We start from the raw sequence: 21,199 nt of genomic DNA, 5'->3' as shown, positions 1-21,199 counted from the left end.
CATACATCTCTGCAATGACTCAAATAACTTATTAATAAAGTCATCTGAAATGGCAAAGAAAGCGCTGTTGCAGGACTCCAAGAGTTCATCAAGATTTTTTGGATTTATCTTCAATGCCTCCTCCATCATACCCCTGACATGCTCAATAATGTTCATGTCTGGTAACTGTGCTGGCCAATCCAGGAGCACCTTGACCTTCTTTGCTTTCAGGAGCTTTGATGTGGAGGCTGAAGTATGAGGAGGAGCGCTAACCTGCTGAAGAATTTGCCCTCTCCTGTGGTTTGCAATGCAATGTGCAGCACAAATCTCTTGATACCTCAAGCTGTTGATGTTGCCATCCACTCAGCAGATCTCTTGCATGCCCCTCATACTGTATGTAACTCCAAACCATGATGTTTCCCTTACCAAACTTGACTGATTTCTGTGAGAATCTTGGGTTCATGCGGGCTCCAGTAGGTCTTCTGCAGTATTTGTCATGATTGGGATGCAGTTCAACAGAAGATTCATCGAAAAAAATCTTCCTTCTGACACTTTTCAAAATAATCAACTAGAAGTCAAGTTATTATCATTATTTGTTGCTTTTACAACTGGGATTGATGACAAGACTTTTGTCAGGTAGTGTATGTTATGTAATGTTGGTCAGTAAGATACCAATGATACTTGATTTAATTTGTGACGGTCTCTGAATTCCCTAATAAGAAAGTTGTGCTTTCCACTGTCTGCTAAGCTGGTTTTGGAATATTAAGCTAATAGCTTTATTGGGGTTTAGTTTTTTTTTCTTCAGCATTTCCTTCTATTATTGTTTATTAAAGATTGAAGACCCTGATACACTCGCAGAAAAGTTCTTTTTCCATTGTTCATTTGGAGGGAAAATGTAGTTTGAAGTACCTAAGCCATTAGCTGTGCTGTTAGCGGTCAGTACAACACTGCCAGGCTAAACATATTCCTTGTTATCTGTAACTGAATTAATCATCATGTGCTCAATGACACAATAACTTGTTACTAACCACACCGGTTGCTTTCAGTTAGCTTGTTAGAAAATTGCAATGATCAATTCATTGTGAATTTGGCCTCTCTGCAGCTGTCTTTAAATGACTGATTTGCTGATTCAAATAAACCGTTTAGGGCAAATTCAAATGATCCAGTCAGAGCGAGTCTTTGGTTAACAACTCACTGATTCAAATGATGTTTTCAGAGTGAATCTCCACTTAACAACTCAGCGATTCAAATGATCCTGTCCTGTGACTCTCCAGTTCTGTGAGTCCTGTGACTCTCCAGTTAAGAGCTCACTGACTCCTATGATCCAGTTAGAATAAGTCTCTAGCTAACAATTGATTCAAATGTCCCCACAATGTAAAAACTTTGTGTGGACAGTTTTTGGGTCTTAAAGAGTCCCATCCCAGATGCCTCCGAGCCTAGAGAAGTCGAAGGTGCTGCTGGACACTGTTAACATAGGGCCTCCTTTTGGCACAGTATAGTTTTAACTGACATTTGTAGATGTAACTATGTTTTGTGGTACTTGAGAAAGGTTTGCCAAAGTAGTCCTAAGCCCATGTGATAATATCGCTGATAAATAAACGATGATATTTGATGCAGTGACGCCTGAAGACTGATTTATACTTTTGCGTCAAGCGCACGCGTATGCTACGGCTCAGCCTACACGTGGACGCAAAGCCCTCGCTGTGGCCGTCGACGTCGCTGACGTGCACCTCTCAATAAATGTAATTACTTGTCCTAACGACGCGTAGCGCAAGCTCTGTGATTGGTCGGTTTGGTAGCGCTGAAGAGAGTGGACGAAACCGAGAGCCGTGCGAGCTTGATGGAGCGTTTGTTTACAAGTGTGGAGAACCGTAAAAGAGCTCCGGATGGAAAGTTTTGTTTTGTGTTTACCTCATGGTTAAAGTTGTTGCACGTCCGCCGGTTCCTGCCTCAAAATGAGCGTTTGAACCACTTGTTCATTAATAAAGCGCTCAGAAAAAACAAAACACCAGCAAAGAAACCCGACACAGAGGAACATAAACATCTCACTGCCAACTAGTGTTTCAGAAGTGTTATTGCAGAGCAACAGAAACAGAGCGCAGAAGTATGAATGCACAGCTACGCGCGTTGCATATGCCGTGTGTCACCCCGATCACTCGACGCACATGTATAAACCAGGCTTGAGGGATCGCAGATTACAGTTGTTCATCTTAGGCTTACATTCTTGTTCTTTACGTACTGATATTTCTCCAGATCTTTTAATGATGTTAGGGACTGTTGTTGAAGGTGAAATATCCAAACATCTTCCTATCTTTCCTTAAGGAACATTGATTTTAAACATTTATTATTTTTCTCACATATTTGTTAGTGATCTTCGACCCATCTTTGCTCCTAAAGGACTAGACCTTTCTTGAATGCTGCTTTTGTACCAAATCATAATCACCTGTTGACATCACCTGTTTCAAATCAGATCATTATTTAACTAATTTACCAGATTACTAACCCTAAACTGCTCCTGTCCTAAGTTTTTTTGGAGCGTGTCGCAGGTCTGAACGACAGGAAATTATGTATATTTACAAATGCAATGACGTTGACCAGGCACAACATGAAATATTTTCAGTTTGTATTGTCTGCAGTGAAATACAAGTCAAAGTCAATTTGGAAATCAGTACTTTTACATGGTCTTTTTGTGAACTCTTAATCTGCATTGTTACTTTCAATAACAGCCTCAATAACACAGCTATGTTTGTGTTGTCTTTTGCAGAATAATTGCGTGTCAGGGTTTGCCGTTGATAAGTGGGCAGAACTGTGATCCGTACGCCACAGTAACACTCGTAGGACCCACCAGGTGAGTTTATTAACACTTGAAGTCGTCATATATAAGGTGCCCTTACATCACAAGGCTTACTGTAAAGGAACAGAAGTTTGCGTAAAGCAAAATGTTTTCTAATGAAGGTACTTACTGAAAACAGCCAACAGGCATGATTGTGATTTGCTTCTAAAATCAGTCTGTCATAAGTCAGTTTCAGCCTCTGTCTCTGATCTAGTTTGAAATGAGTACATAACATCCGCTCTGATTCAATAATAACATCCTGCTCTGTCTTTCTGTTTCTCTCACACTCTCTTACAGGTCAGACCAGAAGAAAACTAAAGTGAAGAAGAAAACCAGCGACCCTCAGTTTGACGAGACCTTTCATTTTGAGGTACTCCCTCATCCATTCATTGATCTTTAAATCATTTGAATGATAGATACAGTGTGCATAATCCACAATGTTTCTGAAGGTAACAAGGTCAAGCAGTTACAAAGGGAGGTCACAGTTTCATGTAGAGGAGGAGGACATAGAGAAACTGGAGATCAAGTGAGTTCTTCCTATCTCTTGTTTTGTTTTATTCATCAGTTTTATTATATTATTGGGGTCAAATGATTTATCACGATTAATCGCATCCAAAATAAAAGTACATATTCACAAAAAATATTTGCCCCCACTATGTATATTTTTGTGTATATAAATATATGCATATTATGCAAACACAAACTATGGCTATGGATGCGATTAATCATTTGAGATAGTTTTAATTTAAATCGATATAATTTTATATTTTTAATTTCTCTCCATTTTTTTAACTGGTGTTTTGTTTTAAGCCTTATATTTTCACTAGCTATGTTTCCAACCAAGAATGCAAATTAGATTTATGCTCAAAACTGGAATATCGCTTAAAACATTCGTGAATAAAGCACCGTTTTCATTCAGCAAGTCAAAAAGAACAAAATAATCACTTTCTGATAATCTGGTGCCAAAGATCAAATAGAAAAGTCTAACTTGCTGCAATAGGAGAAGCCACTTTGTGCCTTTTTTCTTGTTATAATAAATTACTAGCACCACAGAAGACAAAATAAAATAAAAGTGTAATGACTTTTTGAGGCAGGAAACCATTTTTTTGGAAGCACAACCGCTTGTCACAATCACTAGCAACCTAGCCTGTATCGCTGGAGAACTACAAAAATGCCACTTAAATGAACTTCAACTCCTATCATGTACCTCAGACACACCAGTTCCTGATTCTCCCTGATTACACACACAGACCTGGAAGCTAATGATAGACTAATCAGATGGACTATATAAACAGCAGACACACACACACAGACTTTGCTGAGTCCTGTTCGCTGTTAGCAAAGCGAGGCTTCATGAAATACTGAAACAGTTGAAGTAAATGTGTCAAAGCTTTGTAACATTTCGAAACCCATCTCTACAGCGACACCTAGTGGTCATATTTTATGTATTGCTCTGGAACAGCTTCAGCAAAGAAACGGTAAAGCAATTTGAGGTATTAAACCACACATTGTAGAGTTGAAGTTTCAAGCGATTTAGTGGTGCAGTTACACTTCCTGACTGGCATGCAGAGATAATGGGTTTGAATTCAGGGTGATGCAGTTATAGATGTTAGTTTTTAAATGCTCTGTTCTTGTGTTTTGTTTTAACATTTGGTCTGGCATACAAATTAACAGTTTGTGAATAAGTTTGTCTTGCTTTGGTCATAAAAAGTAACATTATTAAAATACATCGTCATAATTTCAGAATATTTTTACAAGTCGGGATTCGAACTCGAACCATTTGCAGAACATGCACGGTTCACTAGGCTACATGAGTTAGATATTTGTTTTTCCGGCCCTGTCAGTCAAACGCAGATTCGCCAGGTCTCGATTCACTTCTGAAATGTCTGATGCTTTGAATTGCTGTAGTCACCTGGGTGTTTTGGATCATGCTTCAAGATATTGACACTGTGTCAAAACTCAGTTTCTCTTCAGCCATCGCTAGCGTTTTCCTTGTCTTGCCTTCCCTGTTTTTTGACCTTTATTCTGTTTATTGTTTATGCTGTAATGCCGCCTGTCATGATCATTTGCCTGTCATTTTGACCACGTTCTTTGGATTACCCTCATGCTCCAGTTTGTACCTGTTTGACCATTGCCTACCTGACTACTCTTGATTATTAAACTCCACGTGGATCTTCATCTCCTGTTTCTGACCTGTATGTAACACCACTGAAGACAGTTAAGGGAGAAAATAATAGCAAACCATTATGAAGACAGACTTTAGCTGAGGGAGTTTAGAAAAACCAAAACAACATTTTAGATGTGTTTCGATGTTGTCAGTCCACTGTTTTGTTCGTTATTGCCGTCCCATCATTCATTATTGCCGCACATTCTGGAATTTATTCTGTAAATGTGTTTCTATCAAAGTTTATGCAATTTATTTCATTTTTATGCGATATTCCACAGTGTGCAATAAAAATAGGTGGATGGAAACTTAGCTATTGTTTCTTCTTAGTTTCTCCTGTAGAATGATTTTTTTTTCTTATTTATATTTTCTATTTACTTTATCACTGCAATCATTGTTTGTTGTTAGCTTGCTTGTATAGCAACCATTTAACTGCAATGATTATTTGTGGATTATTATGGGGTGGCACTTCAGTTTAGGTCACAATTCACGGTATTAACTAAACCTATTAGCTAGGGCTGTGTGATTTGGGAAGCATATCTAATTGCGATTTTTTTTTTTTTTTTTTTTTTTTTTAATTAAAATATTAATTTTTTATGTAAATTTTTTATTATTATTTATTTTTTTTAAATGTTGTGGTTTTGCAATTTTGATTTACAAATTAAATCAAGCTTCAAGATTCAATAGTTTCTTCCCGTGTAATGTGGCATAGTTCATGACAACCGATGCCATGTCTCCGATGCCTCATGACACCATTACAGAAAGCATGTTTAATTTTCTGAAGCATAGCGGACTGGTTTTGAAGATGTAACATAATGCATATATAAATAATACATACAATACATATATAATACATATGAACAAATATATTTTATATTGCAGCCTCTTGCAATTTAACTAATCGCAATGTTTCAAATTGCGTTTTGAATTTGATTAATCGCACAGCCCTAATACAAGCTTAACATACTACTAATTAGCTGTTTGTTATTAATTCGTAAGGTAGAAGTTTTTGGGTGGGATTAGTGATGCAGAATAAGATCATACTTTAGATCTACTAATGAACAGTTAACAGACAGATAATAAGCCTACCGTTAATAGCATAAATTGTGACCTAAACTAAAGTGTTAGCGATTATGGTAGTGCTATTCTGATCGTCTGACTGTATGTTCTGTCATAAATGTCTTGATGAATGGCTCTGATCTGATTTCACACGTAATGTGCCACTCTGAATTGCCCCATATAGCCCTCTACAGAAGCTGAAAGGTAAGAGTAGGTGAAACCACCAGACGGCACATTAGATTATGACACTAATGTGTGCGTGCGTTTGTGCTTATGCATGGTTTTTGGTTTGTTGTTGGTTCTTATTTTCCACTCAAATGCGATTGATTGATTTGTGTGCATGTTTAATGTGAGAAAAAACCCTCATCCTGTAGTGGAGAGGAAAAAAAAAATGACTAACCCACTTTGATGCAACTGCATCTGTGCCCTGCGTGCTGAATTTCACATTCAGTTTGACCGAAAATGGGAGAAGTTCAAACGAGTGATCTTCCGGGAGGCTGAAAACAGAGCTTCGTTTGTGTGTTTGTGTGTGTGTGTGTGTGTGTGTGTGTCTTTAAATGAACATTTAGCTGATGCATGCTCTCTTGTGCTCTCCCATTGCAGGGTAGAGCTGTGGAATAATGGTAACTTGGCACAGGACGTGTTCCTCGGAGAGACACGAGTATCTGTGAAAATCCTGAGAAACGACCATGTCCACAGAGCATGGTAAGAGGAAACTACACACCATCAAGAAGTAGTGCTGGCCAATTTGTTGCATATTAGCTAGCAAAAGTTTGACATTGAAAGGTAAACCCCTACAAGTGCGTATGCAATAAGGTCAGCTGTCAAAAATAAAGTTTGCATATAAGGTCTGTGCTGGTAAAAACAATGGTAATACTTGTTTTACATTTTACAAAATTTCTGAAGGAAAAAATAAATTATATTTATTTTTTATTCATTTTTTAAAATGTTATTTTGGCACTAACTTTATTAATTCTTTTACAGTTTTTTATTATTTTTTTATTATAAATTTTAATTTTTTACTATGAAAACAACTCGTAAATATAGCTGCAAGCAGCAATTAAGGGGCCAAGCACTTTTGGCCAAAAGGTGGCGCTGCTCCAGAAGTTTTTGAGTACTTTCAGGGCATGGGGTTAAAGATGCATACCATGTTTTGTAATGATGTGTGAATATGTTGGTAAAATATAGCATTTTTGGCCAAAAATCAAAATGGGCGACGCCCAAAATGGCTGACCTGTGAAAATCAGACATCATTCGACTCGACATGCTCTGCCGGATGTAATGAGATCAGTTTTATGAGTTTCGACGAAAGGTTGAGACGTTATAAGCCAAAAAACCTATTTTTTTGTATCTCCGGACCACTAGGGGGCAGTGGTCGGCATGGTCTGTAGATCATTTGATTAAATTGTGGTGAAAATCGGAGAAACGGCCTAGGACGAGTTTGATTAAATAAGTTTTTCGAAAAAATTTAAAATAGCGCAAAAAAAATTATAACGGAAAATGACGTCATAGAGTGCGTTTGAATCGGACTGAGCCAAGGAATCAGAGGAAAAAAGAATCTTGATTGTAGCCCATTCGGTTCAAAAGTTATCATGATAAACATACGTGAAAGTTTGGACAAGTGGTGGCGCTAGAGAGTTTGATTTTGAGACTTCATATTTGGTCTGTTTAATGTTAGGACTGTCCTCTATCATTGTGCCAAATTATACAACTTTCCCGCATACGCCTATATGGGCAGCTATTCAAATCCGGTGAAAGAAGAATAATAATAATAGGAACGCTAACGCTAATATATACATACATACGGAGAAAGCAGTCGGAGAAAGAAATCCAACAGAGAATCCAGTTCAGAGATGGATGGACCTCACGTCAAAATAGGTAGTGAACAAAAAAGGACAGATCAGAGCTTGGCACAACAGGACTACACAAACGACCACTGATGACTTATTTGGCAAGAAAAGAAAAAGCAATACCCACGTCTACTCGGTCGTTGTTGAATGAGATGCCATTCAATCTGTTGAAATATAAACTGATTCATTGATGACGAGTAAATGTGGACAGTGGTCGTCCACTAAGCACAACCTAAAGCAACGGCCGTTTAAATGGCAACATTATGACACCGTCGTGACAAACTTAAGCAACAACGTAGATCCTTAACCTTTTACAAGGTTGGTACAACGTTGTAGGAAGGTCGTCACGTTGAGGCCATGTTGTGTGTTTGTTGGAAAGATGTTAAAAGCAAGTAAAATAGATTAAAACTATCGTTCCAAAGCTGTCCGAATGTACGCATCAAGCTGCCAACCGGAAGTGCAAAGATTCCAGCTTGCTCATATAAGCGATGCATAAGGGGTAATTTTGCATTCTAAGATTAATGAATCTGCTAATGAGTCTCACATATTCACAGGAAATAGCTTACTTCAGCATTACAAAATAAAGTTTAATTTAGTTTGTTGTTGTTTTTGTCAAATTTTAATAAACTTAGTTTAATTAACTACATTAAACTTGTAGTTCAACGATTTTAAAACACAATTTCTTTTTAGTTGAATAGTACTAATGAATAAAATTGCCTTATTTGATTATTAAAAAGACATTATTAATACTGCATGTGTAAGTTTCGAAGTGTGATGTATGATGTTTCGAAGTGTAAAAGCATCAGTATGATGTGGTGTAACAAGCACGAGAAAATGTGTATTAAAAACAGTTTATCTTTTAATTTTCTCACAATATTAATAAATTATAATAATTTCAACTTTCATAACAAGACAAGACATGTGGCATGAGACAAATTGTGATTAACAATTATGACAGTTGTAAAAATTAGGAAACGTTCATTAATTTTTCTTCGGGTTAGTCTCTTATTTATCAGAGGTTGACAGAGCAAAATGAACTAGCAAGCGGATGCCCTTCCAGCTGCAATCCAGTACTGGGAAACACCCATACACTCTCACATTTACATACACATTCATACACTAAGGCCATTTTAGTTCATCCAATTCACCTATAGCGCATGTCTTTGGATTGTAGGCCAAACCAGAGCACTTAGAGGAAACCCACACCAACACTGGGAGAACATGTACACTCCACACAGAAATGCCAATTGGCCCAGCTAGGACTCTAACCAGCAACCTTCTTACTGTGAGGCAAAAGTGCTAAGCACTGAGCCACTGTGCCACCTATAAAGAAACATGTTATCACATTTACTTGATGGTTACTCTTCATGACATTATATGTGTCATAAAATTCAAAGTCAAAACAAAACTACCATGAGTATATTTCTAGATACAGATCAAGGTCTTCTTGATAAAAATCTAGATTTCCTTTATGCTCTAATTTGTCAGTGACCCATTTTTGTAAAAGCGTATAGTTAAATCGCCATGCATTCACGTGATGGAGATTCAGAAATTTGTTTCAGTGGTTCATTTAAGGGTGGCACGGTGGCTCAGTAAGAAGGTTGCTGGTTCGAGTCCCGGCTGGGCCAGCTGTCGTTTCTGTGTGGAGTTTGCTTGTTCTCCCTGTGTTTGCGTGGATTTTCTCCAAGTGCTCTGGTTTCTCCCACAGTCCAACGACATGAGGTAGGCTGCAGGTGAATTGAATCAACTAAATTGGCTGTAGTGTAAGCGTGTGTGAATGCAAGAGTGTATGGGTGTTTTCCAGTACTGGGTTGCAGGTGGAAGGGCATCTGCTGCTTAAAACATATGCTGGATAAGTTGACGGACCATTCCACTGTGGTGATAAACATAAATAAAGGATGAATAAAGGGACTAAGCCGAAAGAAATGAATGAATGAAAACAATTTCAGCTCCAGATGTTCCATTTAAAGATAAAGTCTTAGTATGGTAAATGTTTTGCCTGTGCCAGCCGACTTGCTTGCCCAACATAAAACCAGAGTTACAATATTACAGAAATCCATAATAAACAATCTAAATCTATGGGAAGCGGCAAATCCAAAGTATAATGGTTTGCACATATTGTGCACTGCAGACTTTTATGTAACTTTTTATGTATGTTTGCTAGCTTTCTAGTATACTTGTATAAGTGTGGTTTATTTATTAACTAATATTGAGAGAAACACGTGCTTATGATCAACATGGCTGGAACCTCATTAGCTTCGTAATCTGCCCTATTAGATGATTACACAGGCATTTTAAATAACCAGAGTTTTTCACTCCTGTTATCTTCGTCTTGAAGCTCCTCCACCCCTACTGCCCACCCTTTTTACAGATATAGCGACACAGTGGCCCAGTGGCTAGCACTGTTGCCTCACATCAAGAACGCCACTAGTCCAACCTCGGGCCGGTTGGCGTTTCTGTGCAAAGTTTGCATGTTCTCCTTGTGTTCCATAGGTTTCCCCCTGGTTCCCCTGTTTCCTCCCACATACACCATAGTCAATCGAACCAAATTATCACTTAAGACAACCTTTGTTAACACTTCTCACACAGAGACAAGCAGGGGAGTTCTCAGGACCTACCTGAGCTCGAACTCCCGTTTCGCCCTTCTAAAGGGAGGGAGCCCTGGGCCCCGGGCTCGAGGATATTACAAGCTCAGGGCTCTCTCCCGGGACTCTCTCTTTCGCTTATTGATTATCAGATAAGTGTGAATTCTTGAAATGCCATTGTTACCCTTGTAATTAGATTTTTTATTTATTTTGAAAATTAGTACCCAGAATGTGCTTATGCATACTGTCATTACTACTGTGTATATACTCATAGTGAAAAATTAGACAACGTACATTGATGCTGAATAAATGGTCTGATGAGTCTTAATTTCTGCTGCGACATTTGGATGAAAAGGTCAGAATTTGGCATCAACAAAATGAAAGCATGGATCCATCTTGCCTTGAATGAACGGTTTAGGCTGGTGGTGGTGGTGTAATGGTGTGGGGGATATTTTCTTGGCACACTGGGCCCATTAGCTCCATCAACTGAGCATCAGGTCAACCCCAGAGCCTACCCTAGTATTGTTGCTGACCATGTCCATCCCTTTATGACCACAGTGTACACATCTTCTGATGGCCACTTCCAGCAGGATAACGCACCATGTCATAAAGTGCAAATCATCTCAGACTGGTTTCTTGAACATGACTATGAGTTCACTGTACACAAATGGCCTCCACAGTCACCAGATCTCAATCAAATAGAGCACCTTTGGAATGTGGTGGAACTGGAGATTTGCATCATGGATGTGCAGCCGACAAATCTGCAGTAACTGCTTGATGCTATCATGTCAATATGGACCAAAATCTCTAAGGAATATTCCCAGTATCTTGGTTGAAACTATGTCGTGAAGGATTAAAGCAGTTCTGAAGGGCGAAAGCGGGTACTAGTAAGGTGTACCTCATTAAGTGGCCGGTGAATGTGTAACTCCATACTGAAAAGCCTGTCTTGCTTTATTCTACGATAACAACCATCTGGATGTACTTTATCCCTTTCTTTATAAGTCACCTTGGATAAAGCTAAATGCATAAATGTAAACAAAACGTTGCATTGTTTTGTACAGCATTTATCCTAAATACTCCAACCTTTATTTCAAAAGTAAGATGACATTTTTGCACACACTCATCTCATTTTTGTAGTTTGATTTCAACAAATTCTACTCGACAAAATCCAAACGCAAATTAAATATAACAATTGCAATGGCAAAACAGAGGCAAACGAGGTGCTCATGCACACGCTTAAATGCTGATATTTGTGTCCTTTCTCATCATCTGCTGTCAGAGTGAGGTATACTGCTGAACAGATGAGGAAGGGAGATAACAGCCAATCCCGACCCTTTGCTGCTGTTATCTGGCCAATCAGGCGTGAAAGCACCACCTCTCTGACATCAGAGCTCAAGTGAACACACTTCAGCATTACTTCACTAACTCTAGAGGCCATTACTCAAGGCCAAGCATTGGGACATTCATATATATATATATATATATATATGTATATGTATATGTATATGTATATGTGTGTATATACATCAACTGCGAGTGTGTCTTATCTCTGCCATTTTTTTTCGGTGACGAAGTGTTAAAGAGACTGGGTGTGTGTAGGTGTGTGTGTTTTGGGCAGATTGCTTCCGTTGCCCGCTTCCCTTGTGTCCTCAGACAGAGGATCACAGCGTCCTGCCGGTAGTGTTGTGTAAACATTGTATGTGCGTGCATTTGAGAGTGTGTGTGTGTGTGTGTGTGTGTGTGTGTGTGTGTGTGTGTGTGTGTGTGTGTGTGTGTGTGTGTGTGTGTGTGTGTGTGTGTGTGGAGACTGAGAGGGAACTTGTTGATACTGATCTGCATGTTTTGAATGAGGGCAGCGAGTCTACTGCGTGGGTGAGCTTTTGCATGAACCTAGCATAAAACACACACTCTCTCTCTCTCTCTCTCTCTCTCACACACACACACACACACACACACAAACACAAACACACACACACAGAGACACTGACACTCTTAAACAGTCTTGCCACACTAATTCCTGTACTTTGTAGTTTGAGCAATGCAAATGACACAAAGGATAAAATTATACATGTTTGACATGCGCACACACACACACACTAAGGAAAATCGTAGCTAGGAAAATGTGACAAATTAAGCTCCTGACACCAGTTAGTATTGAAAATGTTTGTGTCTGTGTGTGTGTGTGTGTGTGTGTGTGTGTCCATCTCTCTTTCTTTCTTTACCACTTGAAGATTCTTAATTCCTTGTAGATTTACTAGATTTAACCTTATTCTAAAATGCATAAGTGCGCTCATTTTTGCGATTTGTTTAAGAACTTCTGATTTAGTTTCCTATGGGAGAAATGACTCGGAATAATAAATGGCAAAAAACAAGGCAAAATAATATAATAAGAAAATATTATTTGCAACATCAAGCAGCAAAACAAGCTGTTTTTAATGTCTAAAAATGAATGGAAGTAAGTGAGTCTTGAGCTAAAGGGATTTAATTGGCTGAACCAGCTCGTGCGCGAATTATAAGGTCAATAAATGCCTGATAAAATTTCAAGCAGATAAAATCATAAGTTTTTTTTTTCATAAAATGTCAATTTTTGTTCTAGATTTTTAAATGACCACGTTTATTTTAAATATTGAAGAATTGTGGTTTAGAGAATTCGTAGTTTAGAGAATAAAACAAAAATTGCATAACTATAAAACATAAATTCATTTAAATGTAGAATTGTCACATGGTCTCTTAATTTTTTTAAAGCTGTTTACAGAAGTCTCTTCTGTTCTGCTTTTGTTTGATCTGTAGAGTAATGAAATAAGTAATATTGTGAAATATACAGTGCCCAGCAAAATTAAGTTTGCTCCATTTTAAAAAATTATATTTTTATTCATTTCTCACTGAGTATAGGCAATGTATTTTGGTGCATTTAAACAAAACAGATTTATTAAACAGATATATTTATAAAATAATATTTTAGTCACCAAATATATTTAGAAATTGAAAGATAACACAATTAATTTCAAGCTAAATATTACCAAAAAAATTACAACCTACAAAATTTCAAGTTTTTCAAATGTTTTGCTTCTCTTGATTTTTCCTCTTTTTAAAATGAGTATTTAATGTTTTTCTAGAACGTATACATTTGGGTGTACTCAATTTGGGCTGTTATCATAGGTTATTTTGTTAGATAAGCTCCAAATTTGGCTTCAGTTCTGATTAATTTAATGTATATGCACAAATATAATACGGTATAGCTTATACCTTATGCTAAGGACTGTAATTTAAATTACAATTTATGATGCAAACGATGCATGAACCACTTTCTGAAGCAATGTTTTCAGTGCAATTGTTAAAATAGTTTGACCTGATCAATGGAAACTTAATATAAGTAATATCTCTTTTTTGTAATATTTCTCAACACAAGTTGCGCAAAAAAGTCATTGCACTAGTCAAAATGTTTCCTTATTTTACATCACCAGCTAAATCATTGTGAATGTAATCTGTATCTACCAATACAGGTCATTTAGACCCAATCCCAATTCTATTTTTGTTCCCCTTCCTCTTGGCCCTTGAAACAGAGTGTAAAGGGGAAGGGCTTCAAACTTGACTCCTAAGAAATGGGACAGCACTTCAGCACCTGCACACGTCATCATATGTCATCGCGATCTCTTGCTTCCCATGAGATCGATGATCATGACTGATGTAGTTTTTCCCGTTGGGCTATTTTTTGATATTCATCTTCAGGAAATCACTGAATGCAGCAATATCATGTCACCATAACGATATAATGTGGCAATAAGATCGAAACTGTAATGTGTATTTACTCAGTGGCCATATTCATCTATGTAAACAGACAAAAAACAACATTAATATTATAGCAGACACTGTAAAAATGTCATTCCTAGCCACTAGACATTACTGACAGGGGATTCAAGTGTCATCGAGTGACAGAATGGATTTAGGATTGGCCCTAAATGTATAAAATGGTCGAATAGCTTAGCTAAAACTAGTTGCTTTGTGTTTTGTAGGTACTTGCTACAGCCGAAAGGAAACGGTACGAAGTCAAAGCCAGATGATCTGGGCTCTCTCCGTTTGAAGGTAACATACACAGAGGACAACGTCCTGCCCTCTGCCTGCTACACAGCACTCCGCAACCTAATGCTCAAGTCTCCAGATGTCAAGGTACGACAGCACCTTCTTTCTGTTTGGAGGAATAGTTTACCCAAATGTGAAAATTACCTATAATTTACTCGTACTAAACCATCCTCTGTGACTTTTTTCAGTGAGACAAACACAAGCTGTTTCCATCAACCTATTTTTATGTGCATTTTGGATATGTGCATAAAAAATGGTTGATGGAAATGCCAAGATGCGCATACATTTTGAAAATGCGCATAAAACCATATGCACATAATTGAGTAGAATAAACTTTTTAATCAGTAAAAAAATGTACATAAACTACGATGGAAACACTTTTACCGAACAAGTTTTCGTATGCGCATTAAAGAAAATGTCATGTGATTTTGTTATAAGAGATCATGTGATGATAAAAATGTGTGCGAATAGACGAACCAGCAGGTGGAGCACATTGTAAAACATCTGAAATGTTGTTTTGGACATTCTAAAATGCCTTAACCATCTCAGTATTACTGTTATTATATTATTATTACCTGCAGGACTGTCAAGAGCATCTGTGCTCTGCATCTCACGCCTTCAAACGCCACAGCGCGTTCATTGCGTGTCGGCATAGTCATCGGCGCAAGTCATTTATTAAATAAAGAAAAGATTTATGCAGCTTCTCCTACTGCAGCAAATTCAGTTTTTACTGTTGATATCTGGCGCCAGTTAATCAGGAAGTGACGATTTTGTTCTCTTTAACTCATCGAATGAAAACGCTTTTTTGAAAAACCCATTTTTGGATGCAAGCATAGTTACAGTCAGAGTAGTTTAAAATGTTATCCTGGCTCTTTCATGCTGTTTAATAATGTTGAGTAGTGTTCATTTTCATTTAAGCTTCCAAAAATCATAGAAATCCATCAAACTAACCCATACCAAAGACTGTAGCATACCTAAATGGGGAAAAGTGTAACGGTCAATATGGCAAATGAAGCCCCGCCTTCTAGTACAGGAGCCAATTAGCCATCGTTATAGACTGACAATTCTCTGGCAGAGGGGTTCAGTTCAATCGTGAGTTTCTGCAGATTTTTGTGTGATTCGAACATTTAAAAAATGAAACTAGAGACAGTTGTTGTTTAATTTTATTGATGATTGCTAATATGAAATTGAATCATAAGCTTGGCAATCAATTCTGCAGAATTCCCCATTTAAACAGAATGCCCCAAGCATACTGCCCGAGAGATGCTTTTCAAAGATGGCTGCCAAGTGAAATGACTTGCCTTAAAAGGACTTTGCCCATACACCACCAGGGGTTAACGCATGTCTTATAAAGTGGACCGATGAGTTTTGTAACTAAAATATTTCAAGTTTTAAATCATGAACTCGATTTACTGGCTTCTTGCGCCCTCAAAATACATATTCTCAATAACTTTTGGCTGATTTAAAGCATAACACATGACGTAAGACGTATTTATAGAGTAAATTTTTCTACACAGTTTGTTTACAACAGAAGATGTTGACAAACAAGAAAACTAGTTAGCTTTGCATTACTGTATATTTTATACAGTATATCACTCTTACTCTTTCGCGATGAATGTGTCTTTTGTCATATATCATGCGTAGAATTTGAGGTGAGCCTAGAAGTTGTCAAGAATGAACATTTTTCAGCTACGGAGTCATTGATTTCAGTTTATAATTGAAAAAAAGATAAATGTTTTCCTGCAAAAACATCTTTAAATCTGTTTTATAAGACATGCGTTAACCCCCTTGCAGTGTATAGGTTTGTTTTACGATGGGTTTATGCACTTTTGGATGCTTCAAAATAAAAGCCACTATCCAACACCATTATATAGCATTGAAGAGCTAAAATGTAAAACTACACCAACAATGTCTTCATCTGAAAGAAGAAAGTTATATACACAAAAAAATGGCTTGAGGGTGTCTAAGTTAAGAGGTGATTTAAATTTTTGTTTAAACTATTGCTTTAGGACTGGCAACCGTGTTTAACGTTCTGTTTGTTTGTAACTTCTGTTTATTTCTTTTGTGTGTGTAGCCGATCTCAGCATCAGCAGCTCATGTTCTGGGAGATATTTGCAGGGAGGGTGTCGGATATGATGCACTGCTCCCTGTGGTCAGACTGCTGCTTCATCACAACCGCCTGCTGCCCTTTCTCACTGCTGTTGCTGCACTGGAGCTGGAGAATACACAGTTCAGTATCACAGTTACATAGTTAAAAAAAAAATCATGATCAACAGTTCTTTAGCTTTTTTGGTTTCTTTTATTTGTTAATATGCACATAGTCCTTATTTTAGTAGTTTATTTTGTTTTGTTAATGTGCATATATCTATTGTTTTTATTTTGTATATTTGTTCATATTTTAAAAAAACACACACACACACACATATATATATATATATATATATATATATATATATATATATATATATATATATATATATATATATATATATATATATGTTTTAAAATATGAACAAATCTACAAAATAGATAATAAATTATTTATTTTGTTAGATAATATAATGTGCATGTTATTTGTTTTCTTTTTTTTCCTTTTGCTAATGTGCATAAATGTTTTGGTAATACTTGTTTTCGTTGGTTAAGATTTGAATTTCCCTTATGCAACGAAAGTCTCATGCATTCAGATAGAGTACGAAGACCTTAAATAGATAAATACAGTGGTACCTTGTTATTCACGGGAGTTATGTTCTAAAAATAACCTTCAATAGACGAAATCCACGAAGTAGTACAATTATTATAGATGTGTTAAGGCTGTAAAACCCCTCACCACACACTTTATACACTTTTCTCAGACATGCATTAACATTTTTACACTTTCTCTCTTGTTTACACACTCTCAAAGTTCAAACCTTCATAGAAAAATCCAGTCCAGTATTATAGAATGAAATCAAAGATCAAAACTATTTGATCTTCATTTATTTATTCCGTAATGGCAGCCACGTAACTTCTACCTTCCTTTAGTATGTGCAGACGTTCAACTTTTTGTGCGAGGGTTAGCATCTTCCTCTGCCTTTTAGGTGCTACCAGAGATGCCTTTGATTGAATACATGAGATTGATTGACTGGTCTATAATTAATCAGGACGCAGAACACAATTCGCTAATTGGGACGCAGAACACAATGCACGGTAAAAAAAATCTGCGAAATTGCGAGGCTGCAAAACGTGAAGCGTGTTATAGCGAGGGACCACTGTATACTAAATATACATATTAAAGAGTTAAATGTATGTGACCGCAGTGCATGGCTTTCCTAAAACTACCAGGAGGATGGTGGCACCATGGCGCAAGCATCAAGCCATCTAGCCTTCAGCTAGATTGTTTTGCTTTTATTTTGTGACTATGCATATTCTTTTTTTCATAAAATTTTTTGTTCTTCTTAATTGTTAATTCTTTTATTAAGTGTTTTCATGGTCTTTGTTGTTTGTGGAATATTAATATATTTTGTTTGCTTTTTAAAATGCATATTTTTTCATTTCCTATACTTTGTCTTGATTGAAGGCATACACTTTATTCTTTACCCTCTAAATCCTTTCTTTCTCTGTCCAGAGAGGCCAACACCATATTCAGAGGCAACTCTCTGGCCACCCGCTGTATAGATGACATGATGAAGATTGTTGGCCGAAGTTACTTGACTGTCACTCTAAAACCCGTTCTCAATGAGGTGGGACACAAAATTCCTTTTTAATGTTAACTCTGCATAATTACTTTACATTTGTGACTCAGATTTGAACTCTTACACTCTTTAAAATGGTTTGTTGTTGTCATTTTGATGGTATAGATCTTTGAATCAATTAAAACCTGCGAGATTGATCCAGTCAAACTGAAAGAGGGCGATAACGTGGAGGTCAACAAGGTGAACCATTGTTTTTAATCTCTTGTCCTTTCTTTCTTTCTTTCTTTCTTTCTTTCTTTCTTTCTTTCTTTCTTTCTTTCTTTCTTTCTTTATTCATCTATTTATTTATTAATTTATTTTTATTTTTACACAATTTGTCCCTCATCATAAGTAGTCAAAGTAATTGTAGACGTTGAGCTACTAAATTGTTAAAATTGCGCCTAATATTAATATTAATAATACAAATATTAAATATTAAATGACTATGTTGATATTATACACTACCTGACAAAAGTTTTGTTGTCGATCCCAGTTGTAGAGAGGAACAAATAATAACTTGACTTCTAGTTGAAAAAAGTGGCTGAAGGTAGATTTTTCAGAAGAATCCTCTGCTGAACTGCATCCCAATCATCACAAATACTGCAGAAGACCTATTGGAACCCGCATGGACCCAAGATTCTCATAGAGTTCAAGTTTGGTGAAGTAAAAATCCTGGTTTTGGGTTACATTCGGTATGGGGGCATCTGCAGACTGGATGGCAGCCTCCACATCAAAGTTCCTAAAAGCAAAAAAGGTCAAGTTGCTAAAGGATTGGCCAGCCCAGTCACCAGAAATGAATATTATTGAGGATGTCTAGCGTAAGATGGAGGAGGCATTGAAGTTGAATCCAAATAATTTTGATGAACTCTGGGATTCCTGCAAGAACGCTTGTTTGTCATTTCAGATGACTTTATTAATAAGTTATTTGAGTCATTGCAGAGATGTATCGATGCTGTCCTCCATGCTCATGTAGTCATACACAATATTAATTATTTTTCCTCTGCACCATGACTTATATTCTAACATCAGATCTTACTGTACTAATTAAATAATTAAAAATCAAGACATGAGCGTATTTTATTTTTGGTAAAATAAGCGTAATCTAGAGGCGTTAGCCACTTCTGATACCAAATGATCAACTAGAAGTCAAGTTATTATTTGTTGTTTCTAAAACCTGGATAGGCGACAAGACTTTTGTCAGGTAGTGTAGTTCTTAATTAGCCCTTTAAGCCTATAGAGTTAAAAAAGGTCTAAAAAGTAAGTATTTATCTACATATAGTGTGCATTTCTGTGTGTGTTCAGGAGAATCTGCAAGGTTATGTACAGAAGGTTTTTACATCTATAACACAGTCCAGCTCTAGCTGTCCCCCCCTCATGTGTGACGTCTTCAGGTCACTCCGACAACTCGCATCGAAACGCTTTCCAGGTGACACACTTTTACTCTCACTTTCATTCACATGTGCAAGCTTATGTTTAGTCTGGGATTCTTTCAGTGTTTGAATTTTGTCATGACCTCACCACTAGGAGGCGCTAGATACCCAATCATAACTAATAATCTGTGTTTGTGTGTCTCGCCACAGCTGATCCTCATGTTCAGTACTCGGCGGTCAGCAGTTTCATCTTTCTGAGGTTTTTTGCGGTGGCAGTTCTCTCTCCACACACTTTCCAGCTGAGATCCCATCATCCCGTGAGTGTGTGACAAAAACAGACATGCTAACAACAGTTATAGGCATAGGTTAAAAGGCATAGTTTACCCGTAAATGAGCATTTGCTTAACCTTAAAAGGTGCAAAAGGAGATCTTGGAAAATGCAAACATTAACCTGATAGCACTGTAAGCCTACGTACGTCCCACCCTAAAAATTGCCCCAAAGATTGTCATTGCCATGGTATGAATGGTAGAAAATCGAAACTAGAAAACATTACAACACGTCATGTGACATTAACCAGAGGAAAAAAACTTTATAGTAGAGTTAGTAAGTGCAATACCAAATTCAGAAAAGAAGGTAGTTTTTTGATGTTTGTCTGCCATTCTCTGTCAGAATGCATTTGTGAATGCACCTATGACAATTTAATTGTAATGTTCCGACGAAAAATTTTAATTGGACTAATTTTTCTTGGTCCTACACCTTCCAAAATATATTAAGAAACATAAATATATTTGGATAATTTAATATACTTATTGGTATTAGGATGTGAAGAGACTTTCAACCATCATAACAAAAGCTGTTTCTGAAGACCTTTTGCACCTTTAAGTAAAATAACTTTTATGAGTTTCTTTTTTCTGTTGAACACAAAGGAAGATGTTTTGAAAAATGTTGGAACATGCTAACCATTGACTTCCATATATTCCATATACAGTGCTCAGCATAGTTGAGTACCCCCATGTAGAAATTACATTATAATACAATTAAATTCAAGCTTAATTTTGCAAAAAAAAAAAATAATAATAATAATTACAACCTACAAAATTTTAACAAAACAAAATCTTTTTTTTTGCATTTTTCCTCTTTTTTTTTTTTTAATTGTATTTAATATTTTTCTATAACATAAACTTGGATGTACTAGCTTTTGGACTGTTATTGAAGTTATCTTGTTTGATAAGCTCCATATTTGGAATCAGTACTGATGTATACGCTCAAATATAATATTGTTAAGCTTCCCATTAAAAATATTAATTTAATAGATAGACTTTTGTGGGGTGCACGCATATATGCTGAGCACTTTACATATACTATTGACTTACAGATACTATGTAAATCAATAGTAACATTTTTTTTTTCACATTTTTTTACATTCAATTTTTAATGACATTATTTCTTAGATTTTTTTTATGCTCAAACACATCCACTAACAAACAGATACACAACAGCGAAAAGAAAAAAAAACTAAAACAAAACAAAAACAAATACACACACACACACACACACACACACACACA

General features: G+C 36.7%; 2 protein-coding genes across 4 annotated transcripts in view; both read left to right on the top strand.

Annotated features, from left to right (window-relative positions):
* The window catches only part of grk7b (G protein-coupled receptor kinase 7b), an 845,646-nt gene that overhangs the window by 620,226 nt on the left and 204,221 nt on the right, over positions 1 to 21,199 (top strand). The gene's annotated exons all lie outside the window — the stretch shown is intronic.
* The window catches only part of rasa2 (RAS p21 protein activator 2), a 241,741-nt gene that overhangs the window by 48,236 nt on the left and 172,306 nt on the right, over positions 1 to 21,199 (top strand). For 2 of the 3 annotated variants that reach the window (XR_015515223.1, XM_087293381.1), the window contains exons 6-15: positions 2,744 to 2,827; positions 3,110 to 3,182; positions 3,262 to 3,338; positions 6,639 to 6,740; positions 14,484 to 14,637; positions 16,625 to 16,779; positions 18,155 to 18,269; positions 18,387 to 18,461; positions 19,563 to 19,686; positions 19,841 to 19,947. Coding sequence is in view for 1 of the 3 variants with exons in the window: in XM_087293381.1 (XP_087149507.1) it covers positions 2,744 to 2,827; positions 3,110 to 3,182; positions 3,262 to 3,338; positions 6,639 to 6,740; positions 14,484 to 14,637; positions 16,625 to 16,779; positions 18,155 to 18,269; positions 18,387 to 18,461; positions 19,563 to 19,686; positions 19,841 to 19,947 (1,066 nt within the window). In the remaining 2 variants the exon portion in view is untranslated. Of the gene's footprint in view, positions 1 to 2,743; positions 2,828 to 3,109; positions 3,183 to 3,261; positions 3,339 to 6,638; positions 6,741 to 14,483; positions 14,638 to 16,624; positions 16,780 to 18,154; positions 18,270 to 18,386; positions 18,961 to 19,006; positions 19,687 to 19,840; positions 19,948 to 21,199 lie in introns of all 3 variants that reach the window. The other variant, XR_015515224.1, reaches the window with a different exon arrangement.

The sequence above is a fragment of the Danio rerio genome, chromosome 18 (genome assembly GCF_052040795.2).
Source record: "Danio rerio strain M-AB ecotype USA chromosome 18, GRCz13ab, whole genome shotgun sequence".
Taxonomy (NCBI): Eukaryota; Metazoa; Chordata; class Actinopteri; order Cypriniformes; family Danionidae; genus Danio; species Danio rerio.
Note: the sequence above shows the minus strand (reverse complement) of the source record. Positions and strands in the feature narration are given on the sequence as shown.